Consider the following 17,032-nt stretch of genomic DNA (forward strand, 5'->3'; position numbering starts at 1 on the left):
TTTTTTTTTTTTTTTTTTTTTTTGTCTAGGGGTAGGGTATAAGTTGAAGTTCAGTTTTCCTGCATGTGGCTACTCAGTTTTCTAGCACATCATTGAAAGACTGTAAGGTTTGGCTGCCTTGACCCACTGGCCTCTTGCTGGGGCTTTTGTCAAACCCTGATGAGCAAATGTGGCCACTTCCTTAATCTGTGGGTACCCAGTGGTTTTGCAGGGGTGACAGCAGCCGTGTGACTCTGTCCAGCTCAACACTTCCCACTCTCCCTTTCTTGCCTGCTCAGCTGTAGCTCAGTGCCCTGTCTGGGCTGGGCCTCTGCAGTGACAGAGAGCAGGCAGTAATGCTCAATGGTTGGTACTTTGCAGAGACCTTTCAAATGGACACCAGGCTTTGTGAGGTCAGGGGAGGGGCAGAATGTCCCCCATTTCTAGACAAGGCAGTGGAGGGCCCTGGATTCCTCATGCCTTGCCCAGGGTCTTGCAGTGAGGAGAAGCAAATCACTTCTTGACCCCAGGTCTTAGGACTCATCTGCTAGGCTTTCTCCTGTACCTTGGGGACCAGACCCAGGCTGTCCTCTCTGGCTCTGCCTCGTAATTACTGTTTTCAGCTGTAGGGGTTCCTTGGCCCCGGCCCCCATGGGAGGGAGGTAATTACATCCTTCCAGATGCCCTCAGTCAGCAGCTCTGGGTCTGTCCCTGTGACCAAGCCCAGTGCTGACCTTCCTGTCCTCCATGTTCCCGGGCCAGAGGTTTGGGGATCCCGATTGGCTCCCTCTGTCTCTTCTTGGTTGGTGCATCTGGGAGCCCCTCCCTCACAGAGGGCGCGTGGATCCTGTTCACCAGGTGCACAGTTGTGCTTGGTCCTAAGGGGATACACAGGGACAGCTTGCAAATATCTTCTTTCCAGCTATGCTCAGCAGTTAGGAAAAGTATGGTGGGTCCTGGATGAGCCTCTTAGGGCCCCCAGTTCCAGAGCACCCCTCTCGCGACTTTCCACCCCTGCACACACAGCCAGAATCACCTTGAGGCCTGACTCACACATGAACAGCGCCGAAGCATCTCAGAGGCTCCTTCACTAACTGCTGTTAGAAAAAAGGGCAGAATCCCTTCTTGTAGTCCCCAGATCCCTGCCCACATGGCTGCCTGCACCCCAGCATGCCCTGGGCTTGGCTGTCTTCCTAGATCCTCGGGTCCCCTCTACGTAGGCAAAGCCAGATGAGCACTGTGTGCACTTTCCTGGATCCTGACTTAAATGCATCCCTTTCCCGGGTTGCCACGCGCTGCTCGGCCTGGGGGATGCTGGCCCACTCTGCCAGCTGTGGGGGCCTCAGCCGTGTGTTGTGGGCCTGCTTGCCTCTTCTGGGGTCCCTTCCGCTCAGCATGGGGCCTTCGAGGCTGGGAACAAGGAGGGAGGGCCCAGCTTGCCCCACGCCGGCCAGCAGACCTGTTCGGAGCTTCAGCAGCTAAACCCACCCCACCGTCTCTGTCTGCCCTCGCTGCCCTGGCAGGTCCCTGGATGGCCGCCTACAGGTGTCCCATCGGAAGGGGCTCCCCCATGTCATCTACTGCCGCCTGTGGCGATGGCCGGACCTGCACAGCCACCATGAGCTGCGGGCCATGGAGCTGTGTGAGTTCGCCTTCAACATGAAGAAGGATGAGGTGTGCGTGAACCCCTACCACTACCAGAGGGTAGAGACACCAGGTACGCTCCTGGGAGCGGGTACACGGGGGCTCTGGGGCTGTGGTGCCAGCCAGGCCTGGGCGCTGAGCCGCCTCTGCCTCTCTGCCTGGACAGTACTCCCTCCCGTGCTGGTGCCTCGCCACACAGAGATCCCAGCCGAGTTCCCCCCACTGGAGGACTACACTCATTCCATCCCCGAGAACACCAACTTCCCTGCCGGAATCGAGCCCCAGAGCAATATTCCAGGTACGCTGTCCCGTTACCCTTACCCGTCTCCCGACCCCGTTTGCGCGACACTGACCCAGCCCTGCGTCCCATTGGGAAAGGACCTGAGGCCTGGGCTCCCCACTGGCTAATGATGCTTTGCTTGGCATGAAGGAGCGGCGTGACCCTTCCGCCCGGCCCCAGCGCGGTCCCAGTGCAGTCATTTGTTTTGGAAGTGGAAATAGCAACACTCTGTTACTCTCTTGCCTCACCCTCATAGCAGGAGGGCTGCTGTTCAGGTTGGGGTCTGCCAGGACCCTGGGCCTCTGACCCTGGCAGGGATGACAGCCTGGGTGGGAGTCAAGGCCACTTTGAGTTTTCTCTCTTCAGGGGAGAAAACTGGCACCCTGCAGAAGATTGCGGATGTTTGTGGAAGCCCCCCGTTTACATGCAGATAGGGTCCTGGTGTCCTGGGGAGGTGCTGGGCCACCCTCTGGTGACGCGCGCACGCACGTACACACACACACACACACACACACACACCCCATGACAATGGCCGGTAGCAACAACAGTGGTCCAGCCACCCTTCGCCACCTTCTAATTTGATGAGGCTGTCGCTCTGGCTTAGTTTGCAGGCTGGGGTGGCTGTGGCCCACATGCTTGGAACCCGTGTGCCTGGGGCAGAAATTTCGTGAGCACCCTGCCCGATCCCCCAGCTCCTTGCAGGTAGCCTTTGGGCTTTGTCGTCACTCCCATTTGAAAGGGCCAGCCTTGGAGGCCCAGTCACACCACCTCTGCCATTATCACATTGCACCCTCACTGGGGAGCTAAGCCACCCTCCCGAGAGATGACAGATGACAACTTGCAGCGAGTCTGTGCAGGAGAAGATGCAGGGCCAAGGGGCGTGCTTGAGGCCATGGCCCTTGGGAGGACAGAGATGGGTGAGGCAGAGTCCAGAGCCTCCCTGGAGGGCTTGGGGCCGGCCTGTCCCTGAAGAGCAGGGGAGTCAGCCTGCATCAGCTCCTCCTGCCTCTCAGAACGGACTTGGGAATTGGCCCGGCCGTGCTGAGCCACTGGGGCCGTGGGGGTCGCAGGTGAGCAGGCCCAAGGCCCAGGGAGCCCATACCGGGTGTGCCACAGTTGCAAAAGACGTCCCAGGGCTGCGCCGTGCAGGCCTTCTCATGGGCCACCTGTCTTCTGCTTCCCAGAGACCCCACCCCCTGGCTACCTGAGCGAAGATGGAGAAACCAGTGACCACCAGATGAACCACAGCATGGACGCAGGTCAGTCGGGTGCAGCGTGCTGGCAGTTCTCACTGAGTGGCTGGTCCCTCCCCTGTATCCCTTCCTCTCACGCACTCCTACCCCGCCCAGTCTCTCCAGTGTTCAGTGACCAGCCTGTGCAGGTACCAGACAGCGGTCACCGTGCTGTCTCACCGTACAGACACCGTGGGTTGGCAGAGGCACAGAGCGCGGCCACTTAACCTGGTTGGGAGGAGCTGTACCTTGCAGTGTAGACTTTCTCTGAGTGGAGTCTTGGAGACTTGTAGGTGATGGCCACGAAGCTAGTGGGGTGGCAGAGGGTGTGCTGGGCAGTCATGGAGGCCTGGGCAGGGAAACCCAGTGTGGCTGGAGTGCAGGGATGTCCAGGCCAGGCTGGTGCTCGGTGAGGCTGGACACTTTCCTGGGGACCTGTCACACAGGGCATCAAGCGTGGCAGGAAGACCCCTTGTTGAGCCTGCAGTTCATGGGGGAGCCAGTGCAGGCCCTAAGCTGGGATGGGGCTGGTGGCAGAGGGTGGAGGGTGGGCTCAGGCTCCTGAAATGGATCAGGTGAGAATCTCCGAGAGCTCGGTCGGGTGGAGACCAGGTCATCTCCAGTGACTGGTGGACAGCCAGGAAGCGGCTGTCTTTGTATGGGGCCAAATGTGACAGCGTGCCCCTATGGGCGGGAGCTGGCCTGGCTCTCCCGCCACAGCTCCAAATGTTTCCCGTGTCACTGTCATGGGACCAAATTGGCTTCACACCAGCAGCTTCTTGAACAGAGCCTCAGCTGCCACGTGAGTGTGCTGCGTTGTGTGTGGCTGGGCAAAGAGAAGGCAGCCGAGTGGCTACTCCATCCTGGCGATGGAGATGGTGACAGCGGGCATGCCGGGTACACACCTGCCCCTGTGCACAGCTGGAACAGACTGCAGTTCCTGAAAGAAGGAAGGAGGCTCATGGGCACAAAGCAGCCGCCCTTGCCGAGATCTTGTGCGGGTGCAGCTGCACTCTGGGTTGAGCACATCCCCTGAAACTGCCCCCCACAGCCACTGGCAGTGTGGACACAGCTGCAGTGCACCAGCGACCTTCCTGTGTTCTGTGCCAAGTGGCCGCTGCAAGCGTGCAGCTGTTAACTGCTGGCCCAGGGCAGGGCCGGCTAAGCAGTGTCTCTCCAGCTGCCAGACCTGTCTTGCCCTGCTCTCCGCTCCCCATCCCTGTGTCTGCAGAATGGCGGTGGTCACAAACGCAGAGCAGAGGAGGCTCTGTCGCCCTTTCTGCTCGCTTCTCCCTGCCCTCCCTCCTTTCTGCCCACCTGTCACTGTCCCCTCCCTTCCTTCTCCCCTCCGTCTCAGGCCCCTGTTGTGCACGCAGCCATCTCAAGGGGAGACGGGGGTGTGTGTGGCAGGGGTGCATGACAACCTCCCGTTTTTCTGCTCCCCCTCAGGCTTCCCTGCCTGGCATGGTGCGGCCGTGTCTCAGGCTAGAGGTCGCCTCGTTCCCCCGTGTCTCCCCTCACAGGCACGTGTGCCCTTTCAGACCAGTGAGAAGGTCACCAGCCTTCCCAGGCCTCCGTCATGGGCACCATTACCAAGTAGCAAATGAAAGTTTCTTGGGTGCTTACTAAACACAGGCACGGTGTAAACAGTTTCACATGTTTGTCCTCGCTTAATCTGTGTAGCTCAGAGTAGATGATCTTATTTCTATTTTTTACTGAGCAAAAAATTGAGGCTCAGAAAAGCTGAAGGTCTTTGGCAGTCACACACTGCTACGTGGTGGCATGTCTCCACTTTGTGTGTGCTGGAAGACCCTGCTGGGCCAGTGACTGAGCTGCGTCCACAGTGGGTTAGGGGACTTGGGGGACAGAAACAAACCTGGGGCTCATCCTTTGTGCTGTGGTTACAGCTGCACAGGGCTTAGGTGTAGGCCTGGCTTCAAGGACAGCAGATTTCAGGGGTGGGAAGGCAGCCGCTGCTTTCTTTGAAGGCTGATGCTGTTTTTTCCCCCGCTTTCTTTCTGGTGGTGAGGGCATCATAGAGTACAAATTAGGTAGGATCGGACCCTTTCCCAACAGGCGCCGTCCTGTCCTGCACAAAGCATTGCTTTGGTTGCTGAGCTGAGGGTTTCTGCAGCAGGTTCGAATCACCTGAGTTAGTACTTCAAGGTCCCTGAGCCGAGGTGCCATCCCATGAGTGGAGGGCAGGGGTGACAGGTGGCACGTGCAGGGCCAGCCTTGCACTCGCCTGGGCCTCTACAGCTGGGGAGAGGCCCGTCCCTGCTCCTCTCATTTTCTTGGGGTGCAGCTACCAGCACAGGTGGTGTAAGCTGAGTGAATGGTGCCACCCATCCTCGGTGAGCACCCAGCTGCCCTGTGCTGCAGCCTTGGTCAGGACCCTAAAGCACGAGGACACAGGAGACCCCGGAGGTCACCATCTTAGTCCATCCACTCCACACACGGAGAAGCTGGGGCACAGGGAAGGAAAGCGGGGGCCAGGGCACGAGGTCAGGCCTTCTCCTGCAAGTCAGGGGCTCAGTCCTAGGCCCTGTCCTTCTGTGGTGAGCCTTCCTGTCCTGAGGCCTCACTGCTGTGTCTCACCTTGCAGGTTCTCCGAACCTCTCCCCGAATCCGATGTCCCCAGCACACAATAACTTGGGTGAGTATCTCTGCCGCAGGACTGGAACCCCTCCAACTGGTGGCGAGTGTGGGAAAGGGACTCTGAGGGCAAGGGTGCCCACTGCCCTGTCTCCACTGGCCAGCCCGGCCTGGGGTCACCCCAGAGCAGGGAAACTTGAGCACCACAGGGACAGGAAAGGTGGCTGTGTGCCGCGTTAGTGTTTCCCCCGGGTGGCGTCAGGCACGAGTGAATGAGAAACCCCCAGACCTCTGGCCCTGGAGGCCAGGTTTGTGGTCAGCCAAGCGCCCGTGTGTGGTTTGGTGCAGAGCTGCGGGCAGCTGCGGACTCCAGCCTGACTTTCACAGGTGGGGTTCAGACACACTTTCCTAGGTTTTGTCTGAGTATCTCACCTTAGGATTAATTAATTTCATTTATCAAAGCAGCAACACAGAAAGAGTTGGGGAAATAACACGGTGCCCATAATCCCGTCCTTACCAGTCTTTGTTTTATAGTTGGCACCATCCTGTTACCGTCTTCCATTCTTCTGTTGCAGTATTTCATGTTTCCGTATCTGTTGCCCTGCTTATCTTGAGTTATCCATGTTTGGGTGCAGCTGGCCCCTCATTTCCACAGCACCCTTTGCTTGTCAGGCTCTGGGTCAGGATTTTGAAAGTGGCTCCACCCTCCAGGGAGGTCCTTCAGTCCTTAGCATGGGACAAGCTTTGCCAAGTCCTTGTGGCTCCCACATGGGGCCTGCTGAGGGTCTCGGAATGTGTGAAATGTCTGTGTCGTCTTTATTGAGGGGAAATGTGAAGAAAATGCCAGTGTAGTTTGGTTTGGGGCTTTGTTGCTGGAGCTGACACAGTGGCTCAGGCAAAGCCACGTCCAGGCATGGTGGCTCTCGGTGGCTCAGACTGGCTTTGTGAGCCCTGGGTGGACAGTGTCAGGAAACACTCATCACCTGGAGACCACGGAAGGCAGGCTGCCTGGAGTGGGGGGCACAGAGGGAAGGGCGAGCGTGCAGAGTAGAAAGCCAAAGAAGAGACGTGGACGTATTCACCCCACACACCTAGTTGATGGAGAAGTGGGCTATACAGTTCAGGCGTCCTCCATCACAGCCTGTGTCCCTGTCACAGACCAAGGCCAGGTAGACTAGCGGTCTCCACCTGTCTGCCTCAAAAGTTCAGAGGTGGTGGGAGGCACAGTGCAGGTGGAGGCTGGTGGCGTGTCAGGGAAGATGACACTGAAGGGGCCCGTGGGGGCCGAGAAAAGAGCCTCGGTGCCAGCGTGCCCCTGTGACCTACCGAAGAAAGAAAGTTGGTAGTGGGTTGGGGGGTATCCGATGACAGCTTCATAATGATTACTCTGACCGCTGCATGGAATATACATTCTAGGGGAAATTACTGGAAGACAGATAAAAGCACACTTTGGCAGCTGCTGCTGAGGGAGGCTGGGATGAATCTATATCGGTCGGCTTTCCTGTTGGGGAGGCACAACACCCCACACCCACAGTTTAGAGGAGAGATTTATTTGCCTCACAGTCTCAGGGGTCCAGTCTGTGGTCAGCTGGCTCCAAGGCAGAAACATCATGGCAGCCAGGCAGCAGAGCAGAGAATGGTTCCCAAGGTCATGGCTCCATGCCCCACCTAGACCCACCCAGATGTTGCTCCATCAACCCCCTGGGCAGCCGCCAAGCCAGTCCAGCTGACAGTCAAGATTAACTGTCACAGTGTCCCTTAGAGAAATGGCAGTGGGCCTGAGAGGGCACTTGAGAGCGGTCCTGGGTGCACAGGACGTTCTGGTCAGCTTTGGTGAAGCTGCAGCCACGGTGAAGCCGTCCAACTGAGGCAGGAAGTGGGGAAGGGTCTGGGTGACGGTGGTAAGCTGTGTCTCCAACTGGCTACAGAGTCGGGGAAGCAGCCAGGGCCCGAGGGGCTGAGACTGAAACATGATGGTGACAGCCCTTCCGGGTTTTGTGACCGAGTGCCCGGGGAGGGCTGTTTTTCCTTCATGCCCTGGCAAACAGGAGTATCCCTCTTACTCTACTGGGTACTCCTAGAGCTCACTTTGGAGATGCCCCAAAAGGTACGGCTGCAGTGGTGACAGTGGAGGAGTCCGGTGCAGAGGAGACCCCACTCCAGAAGGACAAAGGCAGCCGGAGCCCTGGGCCCTCAGGATGGACACCCTGAGGGGCAGTGGCGTCAGGTGGGCTCTGCAGAACTTCAGCAGGAGTGGGAGGAGCCTGAAGTCCAGCATGAGGAGGCCAAGGGCAGACTTTGCAGGGCGGTCTGTGAGGAGCAGGAGCAGCAGGGCAAAAGGGCAGAAGTGGGTTATGGAGGCAGCAGGAAGCTGCCTAGGCACCACTTCAGATGGCCACGGTGACCCGATCCATAGGATGTAACCGGGCACATGGTGAGCTCTGCCTGGAAGGCAGAAGCGTCCCAGCACATTTGAGTTATGTGTTTTAGAGAGATAATGATGAAGTTACCGTCACCAAAAGGACTAAAGTGTGGGATGTGCAGGAAGGGGATGTGAGCAGGTGGGGATTTATGTACCACACTGCTGAGCGACTCACAGAGCTGTCAGGGAATTGGAGCAGGTGGAGGGGAAGGAAGCTGCAGGTGGAGGAGGAAAGGAGTAAGTCATTGGAGACTACCGGGGAGAAGTGTCCTCTCCTTTACATGAGAATTCAGAGTGGCCTGGCTGAGGATGCGCAGGTCCCAGGGAGTGCCCCGTGGTGGCTGAGCTGGGGTTTTGGGGTAATGGTTTCCCAGAGCATCTCAGGCAGAATGTACCTGCCTCTGTGCCAGGAGAGTGACATGGCAGTGTCCGGGCAGCCAGAAGGTGGAAGGCCACCAGCCCTTGGGAGAGCGTAGGACTCCTGGTCACAGGCCTGATCCAGTGCCAGGTGTCCTGAGCCTTCCACACAAGGCACCTTCTAAGGCCACTTCTGCCTCCAGGCTTTGGAAATCTTGTGAAGCCTCAGACTGGTGATGTGGTGCTAAGTCCTCCGCTGGCTGTCCTCTTACTCTCCTAGGGATTTGACTTTCCCGCTGTTCTTGGTGGCATTAAGCTGGTTGCAGGTTAAAAGGCTCTTTCTCTGCACAGGTTGGTTTGTTGCTCGAGTCCTCAGAGATGGGTTGGAATTAGTGCCCTGGATGCTGGGGATACTGCCGGCTGGGGCTGCAGGGAGGGCCCCGAGTGCTGCGCTGTGAGGGTCTGTACAGAGGGGGAGAGCGTGCGTCATGGTTGCATCTGGCCTTACAGGTGAGGTCCCTACGGGTGACGGAGGAAGGGCAGTCTAGGCAGGGGGACAGCAGAAGCAACGGCAGTGGGAAGAGGCCAGAGGACTGGAGCAGAAAGTCATTTTGCCCTTTTGCCTCCCCACCTTTTCCTTTACCGGATCTGAATTTTTTGCACATGTTTTTAATAGGCATCCCATAATCCAAGTGTTGCCTTCTGGGTTTTATTCTGTTTTCTTTTCTTTAAACAAAACAGAAAGTCCACGCCAGCTTGGAACAGGGCTTGTAACTGAAGTCAGCCAATATGCCGGGCTGGTGGGGTGGGGGGCATCCCGCTAAGCGTGAAGTGCCCCACACCACTTGGCAGGTCTGGCTGACACCACGCTGGGGGCGGGGGCCCCGAGCCGGAGGGTGCCGTGTCTCTGACACCTCTGTTCTGGGAAGCAATTAGCACAACTTGCAGGCTGGCGGCAGCTGGGGTGGTGGTGGGCAAGGCCTTGGTGTGTGTCTCTGCCTGCCACTCAGGTGTGCAGAGGCCAAGGCTGGAGAAGCAAAGCCACTGTCCCTGAGCCCTCACAGTCGCCTCCCAGAGGAGCCTTTGATTGGCACACCTCCAGGTCCCTATGTAAAGCTGGGTCTGCATTTGTTGGCACAAATGCACACAAGTGAGACCAGGGCCTGCTTGATTGGTGTGGTGGAGGGGCTGCCACCTCCTCCGAGCAATTTCATTTAAAACTTAGTGCCAGGACAGGCTGTTTCTTGTGTAGCAGTAGTAAGCATTGTGTACTCTCTCATGAGAGATATGTTGCTATTATGTCCGTTTTTGCTTTGTCTGCCAGGAAGCTCGGAGCTGCGTACTCTAGTAGTCGTAACCTCATGGTTCCTGACTTTTTCTCTTGTAAATGAGGAATGAAGTCACATGTATGGTTTGTTTGAAATACAGCATCGTTGAAGGAAGAGCCCGGAGATGGTGACCCTACTTTGGGCTGCAGCTCCTGCAAAAGTGTTCAAGGGAAGCAACAGAAGGCTGTGGGAGGCAGGACTCCCTTTCTGTGCCTTGCAGTGTAGCATCTGCTGGGTTGCTGCTCTGGCTCAGCCTGTTTCTGACACAGGAGCTCTTTGTGCAGCGTGCTCTGGAATGGCTACTGGCCTCACCTCAACTGTCCCCCGATAGGAATCTTCTTAGTATCATATCAGGGTGTCTGGAAGGGCTCACATCTGCCTGGGAGGGCCTCTCAGACCGGGACTCCTTGCAGCCCACGCGGCCCCAGAGCCTGGTCCAGAGCCTGTTCTGCAGTGGGTAGTCCGGCAGCCCCGATCGTGACTGGTGCGTATCAGGGAGCCTGGAAGCCCGGCTTGCTCTCATGCCTGGATGAGGTCCCAGGGATTCTGGACAGGGCTTTATGATTTTGGGGTGAGGACTGCGTTCTGTTCTACACATTGCTGAGTGAGCCAGGGTCGCCCCGATTAGCCAGAGCTACCTCTCCAGCCAAGCCGCACCGGAAGCACAGATGGCTTGCCGTACACAAGTCATTTACAGACCAGGAAACTGAAGCCAGGGAGGGAGGCCATGTCCCAGAGGTCACACACGAGGTCAGCAGAGCCCGCACCTGGGTGGTGGCAGTCCCAACCCTCTAGGTGCCTGACCGCTGTGAATGCCTGGATTGCACTTGGATTTCTCGTTTTGTTTTTGTTAAGTTTCTAAAGCGGCATAGCTCACATTTTAGTGGCCACATTGTTTTGAATATAGCTTATCTCCCTGGAATGTGGGAGCACTGAGTGAAGCCAGAGCCGGAAGGGGCTGACGTGGCTCAGCCCAACCTCAGGAGCCAGGGCACAAGCCGCAGCTGCTCCTGCCCCACCGCCCCTCCCTCCATCCAGAGCAGCCTGTCTTCTGCCTTCTGCCGCACCTTCCCCTGCTGCACCCTGGGAAGAGAGGAGGGTGGCAAGGACGAACGACCCTCCAGAGGCCATGGAATGGTTCACAGGACACTGCACGCTTGGCGCACCAGTACTTGGTGTACTGCGCTGCACCACGGCAGCACCTGGGTTAAGGCGGGTCCCATGTCCGAGTCCAAAGCTATGGAGGAGCTGAAGCTCAGAGCGTGTGACCATGCTGCTCTGTTACCAAGCAGTGGTTTTCAACCATGGGCAGTTTCAACTCCTAGAAGACATCTGGTGCTGTCGGGTGGCATTTCTCGGTTGTCCCCACTTGGGAGGGGAAGTAGACGTAGGCCACCGGCATCTGGGGGTAGAGGCCAGGGGTGCTAACCGTCCTGTGCCATTGGAGCCCCTCCCCCAGCTGTGACCTGGTCCGGTGGGCACTTCCGGACCGTGGCCTGCAGGGTATCCCTGGTCTGCATCTCTCCTCGCCACTCTTCATCCTCGAGAGAGATCATGTGCCTGGATCGGGAAGATCTGGGCCCTCTGGCGGCAGGGACCACCCTGTGGGTAGCACAGCTTCAGATCCCTCCTTCCCATCCCTCTCTCGGAGCCCTGTGCCAAGGGCATAAGCAGGGAGGCCACGGACACCGGCTCCGTCACATCCTAGACAGCCAGGTGACTCCACAGCGACTTGGGGCCATAGTGAGTGACCCAGGCTGGAGATGGAAGACAGCAGGACCCTCATTCTCCACCACACTCTGTCCCCCACCATCATGGGCCCCAGGCAGCTGCGGAGTTCCGTGTGGCTGGAGTGGAGAGCGGGAGAGGAGTCACGGGAAGTAAAAGGCCGGGACCCCCCTGCTTCGGCCTTTTCCAGCTCTCTCGAGGGAGAGCTCGTCACAAGATAGCAGTTTTGCTTTGTCAGCTGGCAGCTGAGGAAGTGTGGTAGGACTGGTACACAGACCAGGCACCAGTGGCTGCTGCAGCCTCCTCATGCTGCAGGTTCTGGAACTGCTGTGCCATGGGCTGAGCTTACCCAGGCCAGGGAGCCCAGTGCCGAAAGCCCTTTGGGGACAAAGATTAGCATGACCCCTTAGAAGACCCTCAGCTCCTAGAGAGAGGCGAGGAGGTGACTGTATGTGTGGGTGGTGTGCCCGCCCCAGAGAGTGCACAGTGGGCCTGTCCATGGGGTGGGTCCGGGACACTGGTGCCAGGCCAGGTGGGGAGGGCCCTGGCGGGCTCACCAGGAATGGACTCGGGTTCTTCACTACAGAGGCAGAGCTGGCCAAGTGCTCCTGTGGAACCTTGGCGTCCTGCAAGGTTTATGTCAGGAGAGGCGTGGGGCAGAGGGTCCTCCCACGTCTCCCACCCAGGGGTCCCTCGGCCTCTGACAGTGGACCCTGTCTCCGCAGACCTGCAGCCCGTCACCTACTGCGAACCAGCCTTCTGGTGCTCCATCTCCTACTACGAGCTGAACCAGCGTGTTGGGGAGACTTTCCACGCCTCACAGCCGTCCATGACGGTGGATGGCTTCACCGACCCCTCCAACTCTGAGCGCTTCTGCCTAGGCCTGCTGTCCAATGTGAACAGGAACGCGGCCGTGGAGCTGACGCGCAGGCACATCGGTGAGGGGGAGGCCCCTGCTGTGCTCTGCCTCCTTTGGGATTTGGGAAGGGGGCTCCCCCACTCTGGCCCCCCAAATCCTGTTGTCCCACCTGGGGCCAGACAGGCAGAGTTCAGGGTGCTCCGTCATTCCCTCCCAAAGATAGGGACAATCTCCCCACATCTGGAAGCTACAGAGTGAAACACCTCACTTATGGTGACAAGGAAGGGAAGTTATGGGAAGTGACTTTAGAGGCATTTTATTAAAATATGGTTAAAAGTACAGGTAGATTGTAACTCTTGGCAGGGCGATCTTTAATTTCATAGGTGATTATTCTAGACCATGTAGAAAAGGCGGGAAGACTAATATTGTCCACTGCCTAACACTAACACACCTACGCCAGACACCCAGAACAAGCAAAAGGTCCGCATGTTAGTTTAGGGCGGATGAAGTTGTGTTGTGGTTTTACTTGGTTTGTTCATCGATAGTTGTGGTTTTACAGCTGTGGGGTGATGTGGCCAGATATTCTCAGACATCACCTTGGAACCCGGGGCCAGCTGGGGGGCTGCAGAGGAGCACGTTGGCCCACGTAACCCTAAGCACTGCCGCTTTTGCTGGTTTGTTCTCGACTCTCATAGAAGAGTCGGTTTGAAGACCAGATTCCCCAGCCAAGACGAGGGGAGTGGGAGGCCACAGCCGGGGCAGTGTGCTCGTCGGGGTCTGGGTCTTTCCTGTCCTGCCTCTCCTTCCTGCTCTCGCCCCTCCTTGTGCACCAAGTTGGAAGACCCAGAGAAGAAACGGGTGCTCTAAGGGAGGGTCAGCAGTGGGACAGGAGGCAGAGGAGGGGACACCAAGTGGTACACAGCCCCTCGACATCAGTTTTCACACCAGTTTCACTCCGGGCTGGCAAGTCTGGCTGTTTCCAGCCCCCGGGCCTCCTCCCCAGGAGTGGAACAAGACTTCCCCGTGCAATGTAGGGGGAGGGAACAGCCGCTGGCTGAGTGCGGAGCTCACTGAGTGTTTGCATAACTGTTGGAACTGCAGAGCCAATTTAAAAATAATTTCTGTCCATCTGGAGTGGATTTAAGAAATGAAGGAAAAATAAATGATAGAAACTTACGGGCTACTTTAGAAAAAATGCATCGAGGGGCTGCATTGCCCCTTCCCTGGGGCCCCAGGAGCCCTGGAGGTTTTTGGAATGAATCGGGATGGGATGGGAAGGGCCTCAAGGGTGGCGGCTGTCACCAGGCACCCGCTGTGTCTCAGAGTGACCAGCGAGGGAGGAGTTGCTGCCCTACTTTCTAGGCCACAGCTTGGAAATGTAACTGAGGCCCTGGCTCGTCCTTTTCCTGTCGAAGCTTGCCCTGACTGTAGGAACCCAGTGTCACCCATGATTTCCTTGCTCAGGGCTCAGGCTCTGGGAGCAGCCGCTGCAGCTCTGCCTCCTTTGCTATCCTGGGTGGCCCAGGCCACTGTGTGGGCGACGGTGCCCTGACCCGGTCTAACCTGCATCTCTCTAGGGAGAGGCGTGCGGCTCTACTACATCGGAGGGGAGGTCTTCGCAGAGTGCCTTAGCGACAGTGCTATTTTCGTCCAGTCTCCTAACTGTAACCAGCGCTACGGCTGGCACCCTGCCACCGTCTGCAAGATCCCCCCAGGTGAGCCGCCCACACGGCCCTGTGCCAGGGCCCTCCTTTCCTGCCTTTCTCCTCACCGGGGTTTGCACGTCAACCTGGAGCAGAAGGGACGGTGCTCTGCCCGGCTGTCTCTGTTCATCCTGAGGCAGTACACGCAGCATCCGTCCACCGGATCTATCCTAGATGTCCTGCCGCCCCAGGTGTGCGAATGCTCGGCAGTATGGCTTTTCCTTTGCACATTCCTCCCACAACATCCGGAGCACGCAGGGTCTGTGGCAGGTGCTGGAGGGCACAAGTGGGGCCCTGCTCTTGTCCCCACAGGTCTGTAAGCGAGACGGGAAATGGGATGAAGTAACACCAGGACGGGCTAAGCGTCCGGCACGGGGCAGAGGGAGGACAGCGTAGCTCCCGGGGCAGGGAAGGCTTCCTGGAGGAGAAGTCCAGGCCATGTGGGCAGGACAGCACTGAGCACTGGGACACAACGGGGAGGGCCCATGAGGGGGGAGGGCACGGCACTCAGCAGGAAGACAGTTGGAGAAATGTCTAAATCCATACTGGAACCAGGCCTGGGAGCTGTTGAGTGTTTTCTGAGCGAGGCTCATGGACCCAGGACCGAAGAAGAGGTGCCGGGATATGTCCTAGATGTTCTGGACAGCAAGGCCCGGCAGGAGTGCTTCCTCCTGAGATTGAGGCGTTGGGCCCAGCCTACTTGTCACAGAACATGTAGGGCACTCGCCAAATGGACATGGCCAAGAACAGGACAAACTGACTGCAGGAAACCTGGAATGCTCAGTGCTACAGTTCTGGAGCATGCTGTGGTTGCATTAACAGAGTACATGTGTACCTTTGATCTCATCCTCTCCAGTCACTCTGCCTCTCCAAGTAAGGTGATTAAGGGGAAGGTCGGAGAGGTTAAGCCATGTGCGCAGGGACACAGCTCGTTCTTGGCCATGTCAGGCGGGAGTCCAGGGCTGAAGACTCGTCCAGTGCTCTTTTGGGGGTTTCAGCCCTGCTCCACTACACCGTGCCTTGGAGTGCACAGAAGAAGTGGTCTGCCTGCTCCTTCCTCTGGCCCACCCCACCCATTTTTAAAAAAATATTGATTTTTAAAATGTATTTATTTGGTACTGGGGATTGAACTCGGGACCCTGCTTTTAGGACACAGGTGGCGGCATCACTGAGCTAAATCCCTGGTCCTCACCCCATCATTGGAGGTCACTAGCTCCCAGGCTGTCAGAACTGCAATGACCTAGGAGACTGGGGCAGCCCCTCCTTTTGGGGGAGACCCCAGGTCAGAGAAAGGTGACTGGCCCAGAGCCACACACAGCACGATGAGGAGCTGGCGTTGGCCCCTTCCTAAGATCACCTCGGCTCACCTTTCGATTGTGCCGGCGTATGCTTTTATTTTCCTGATTGACACATTCCTGGCTTTCAGACAGCGGGACTTCAAACAAGAGGTTTATTTTAAACTTTGTGCCTGCCTCTAGTTTTCCTGTCTGGAGAATTAGAGGCACACCTTCCTTTGCCTGACTGTCACAACCCAGCCTGTGCTGAGGCCAAGCTGTGACCCACGTCTCTCCTGGCCCAGCAGGAGGACCTGCACTCCACCCTCTGCTGAGGGTCCCGGGCCCTGGTGGTCCCTGGCCTCTCCGTGCCTGCTTAGGCCTTAGGGCCCAGGGCTGGTTCAGCTTTCCTAATGGTGCTCGGGTCCTTGGTGGCCCACTTTACGGTCCACGTTTTCTGTGTTCTTGTGCCTGAAGGGGTGGAGCGTGCGGACAGCCTCTTCCTGACAAGGTGGTAACAGATTCAAGGGCAGGGGCTGAGCAGGCCCACGCCTTGCCTGGTGCTAAGTTCAGAGTCTGGCTGAGGCACGGCCTGACCGTGGAGAGTTAAACCAGGGTGATGGGGATGGCTTTACCATGCCCCCACCAGTGCTGTCTTTATTTTGTCTGCAGGATGTAACCTGAAGATCTTCAACAACCAGGAGTTTGCTGCGCTGCTGGCTCAGTCTGTGAACCAGGGCTTCGAGGCTGTCTACCAGCTGACGCGCATGTGCACCATCCGCATGAGCTTTGTCAAAGGCTGGGGAGCCGAGTACAGGTCAGCGCCGGGGACCCGACTCCAGGCAACTCGGAGGGCAGAGCCAAGGGTCCTCGGGGATGAGTGGACCTGGTCTCATGCCACAGTATAGAGGGAGGCCTGGCCGGTCAGCCCTGGGCGACAGTGTTTGCTAGCACCCAGCGCCGTCAGTACATAGGTCCCATTTCGTCCCCACACAGCCCAGGGGAATAAAGGATAATAAAGACCTAGGATGGCAAGGGACTCGCCTGACGGCAGGCCAGCAGTGAGAAAGCGGAGCCCAGCCCTGCGCCCTCCAGTTGCCACTCCCCACCCTCCCTCTGGGGCAGATGGCTAAGAGACCCTCTCCAGGAAGTTGAGTCCTCCGCTGTGGACAGCGAACTTCTGGAGCTTTCCAAGGTGACAAACAGGCTGCTGCGGCACGTGTGCCCCAGGTTCGCCACCGTGGATGGAGAATCAAGGAAAGGGGAGGTCTGAGCGGGCGTGCAGGACTTTAGAACTCTGGACAGTGCCTTTCACTTGGCCCCATCACGGCTCTGCCGCCTTGGCGCTGTGGTAATGAGAAGCCAGGTCCTTTTCTGTCCACGCTCAGCAGGCGAGACTTCTCGAGGCGGGGCCGGCACGTGTGCCCCAGGTTCGCCACCGTGGATGGAGAATCAAGGAAAGGGGAGGTCTGAGCGGGCGTGCAGGACTTTAGAACTCTGGACAGTGCCTTTCACTTGGCCCCATCACGGCTCTGCCGCCTTGGCGCTGTGGTAATGAGAAGCCAGGTCCTTTTCTGTCCACGCTCAGCAGGCGAGACTTCTCGAGGCGGGGCCATGTCCACACCCCTCTG

At 57.8% G+C, this 17,032-nt stretch overlaps 1 protein-coding gene across 2 annotated transcripts in view; it reads left to right on the forward strand.

Moving 5' to 3' along the window:
- Smad3 (SMAD family member 3) overlaps window positions 1-17,032 on the forward strand; it is an 89,653-nt gene that overhangs the window by 68,827 nt on the left and 3,794 nt on the right. For both annotated transcript variants that reach the window (XM_010643286.3, XM_010643287.3), the window contains exons 2-8: window positions 1,503-1,696; window positions 1,790-1,921; window positions 3,088-3,162; window positions 5,741-5,791; window positions 12,291-12,503; window positions 14,002-14,139; window positions 16,074-16,218. In XM_010643286.3, the coding sequence (XP_010641588.1) occupies window positions 1,503-1,696; window positions 1,790-1,921; window positions 3,088-3,162; window positions 5,741-5,791; window positions 12,291-12,503; window positions 14,002-14,139; window positions 16,074-16,218 (948 nt within the window). The remainder of the gene's footprint in view (window positions 1-1,502; window positions 1,697-1,789; window positions 1,922-3,087; window positions 3,163-5,740; window positions 5,792-12,290; window positions 12,504-14,001; window positions 14,140-16,073; window positions 16,219-17,032) is intronic.

Source organism: Fukomys damarensis, unplaced genomic scaffold, assembly GCF_012274545.1.
Source record: "Fukomys damarensis isolate Sample0158 unplaced genomic scaffold, DMR_v1.0_HiC HiC_scaffold_25, whole genome shotgun sequence".
Classification (NCBI taxonomy): domain Eukaryota; kingdom Metazoa; phylum Chordata; class Mammalia; order Rodentia; family Bathyergidae; genus Fukomys; species Fukomys damarensis.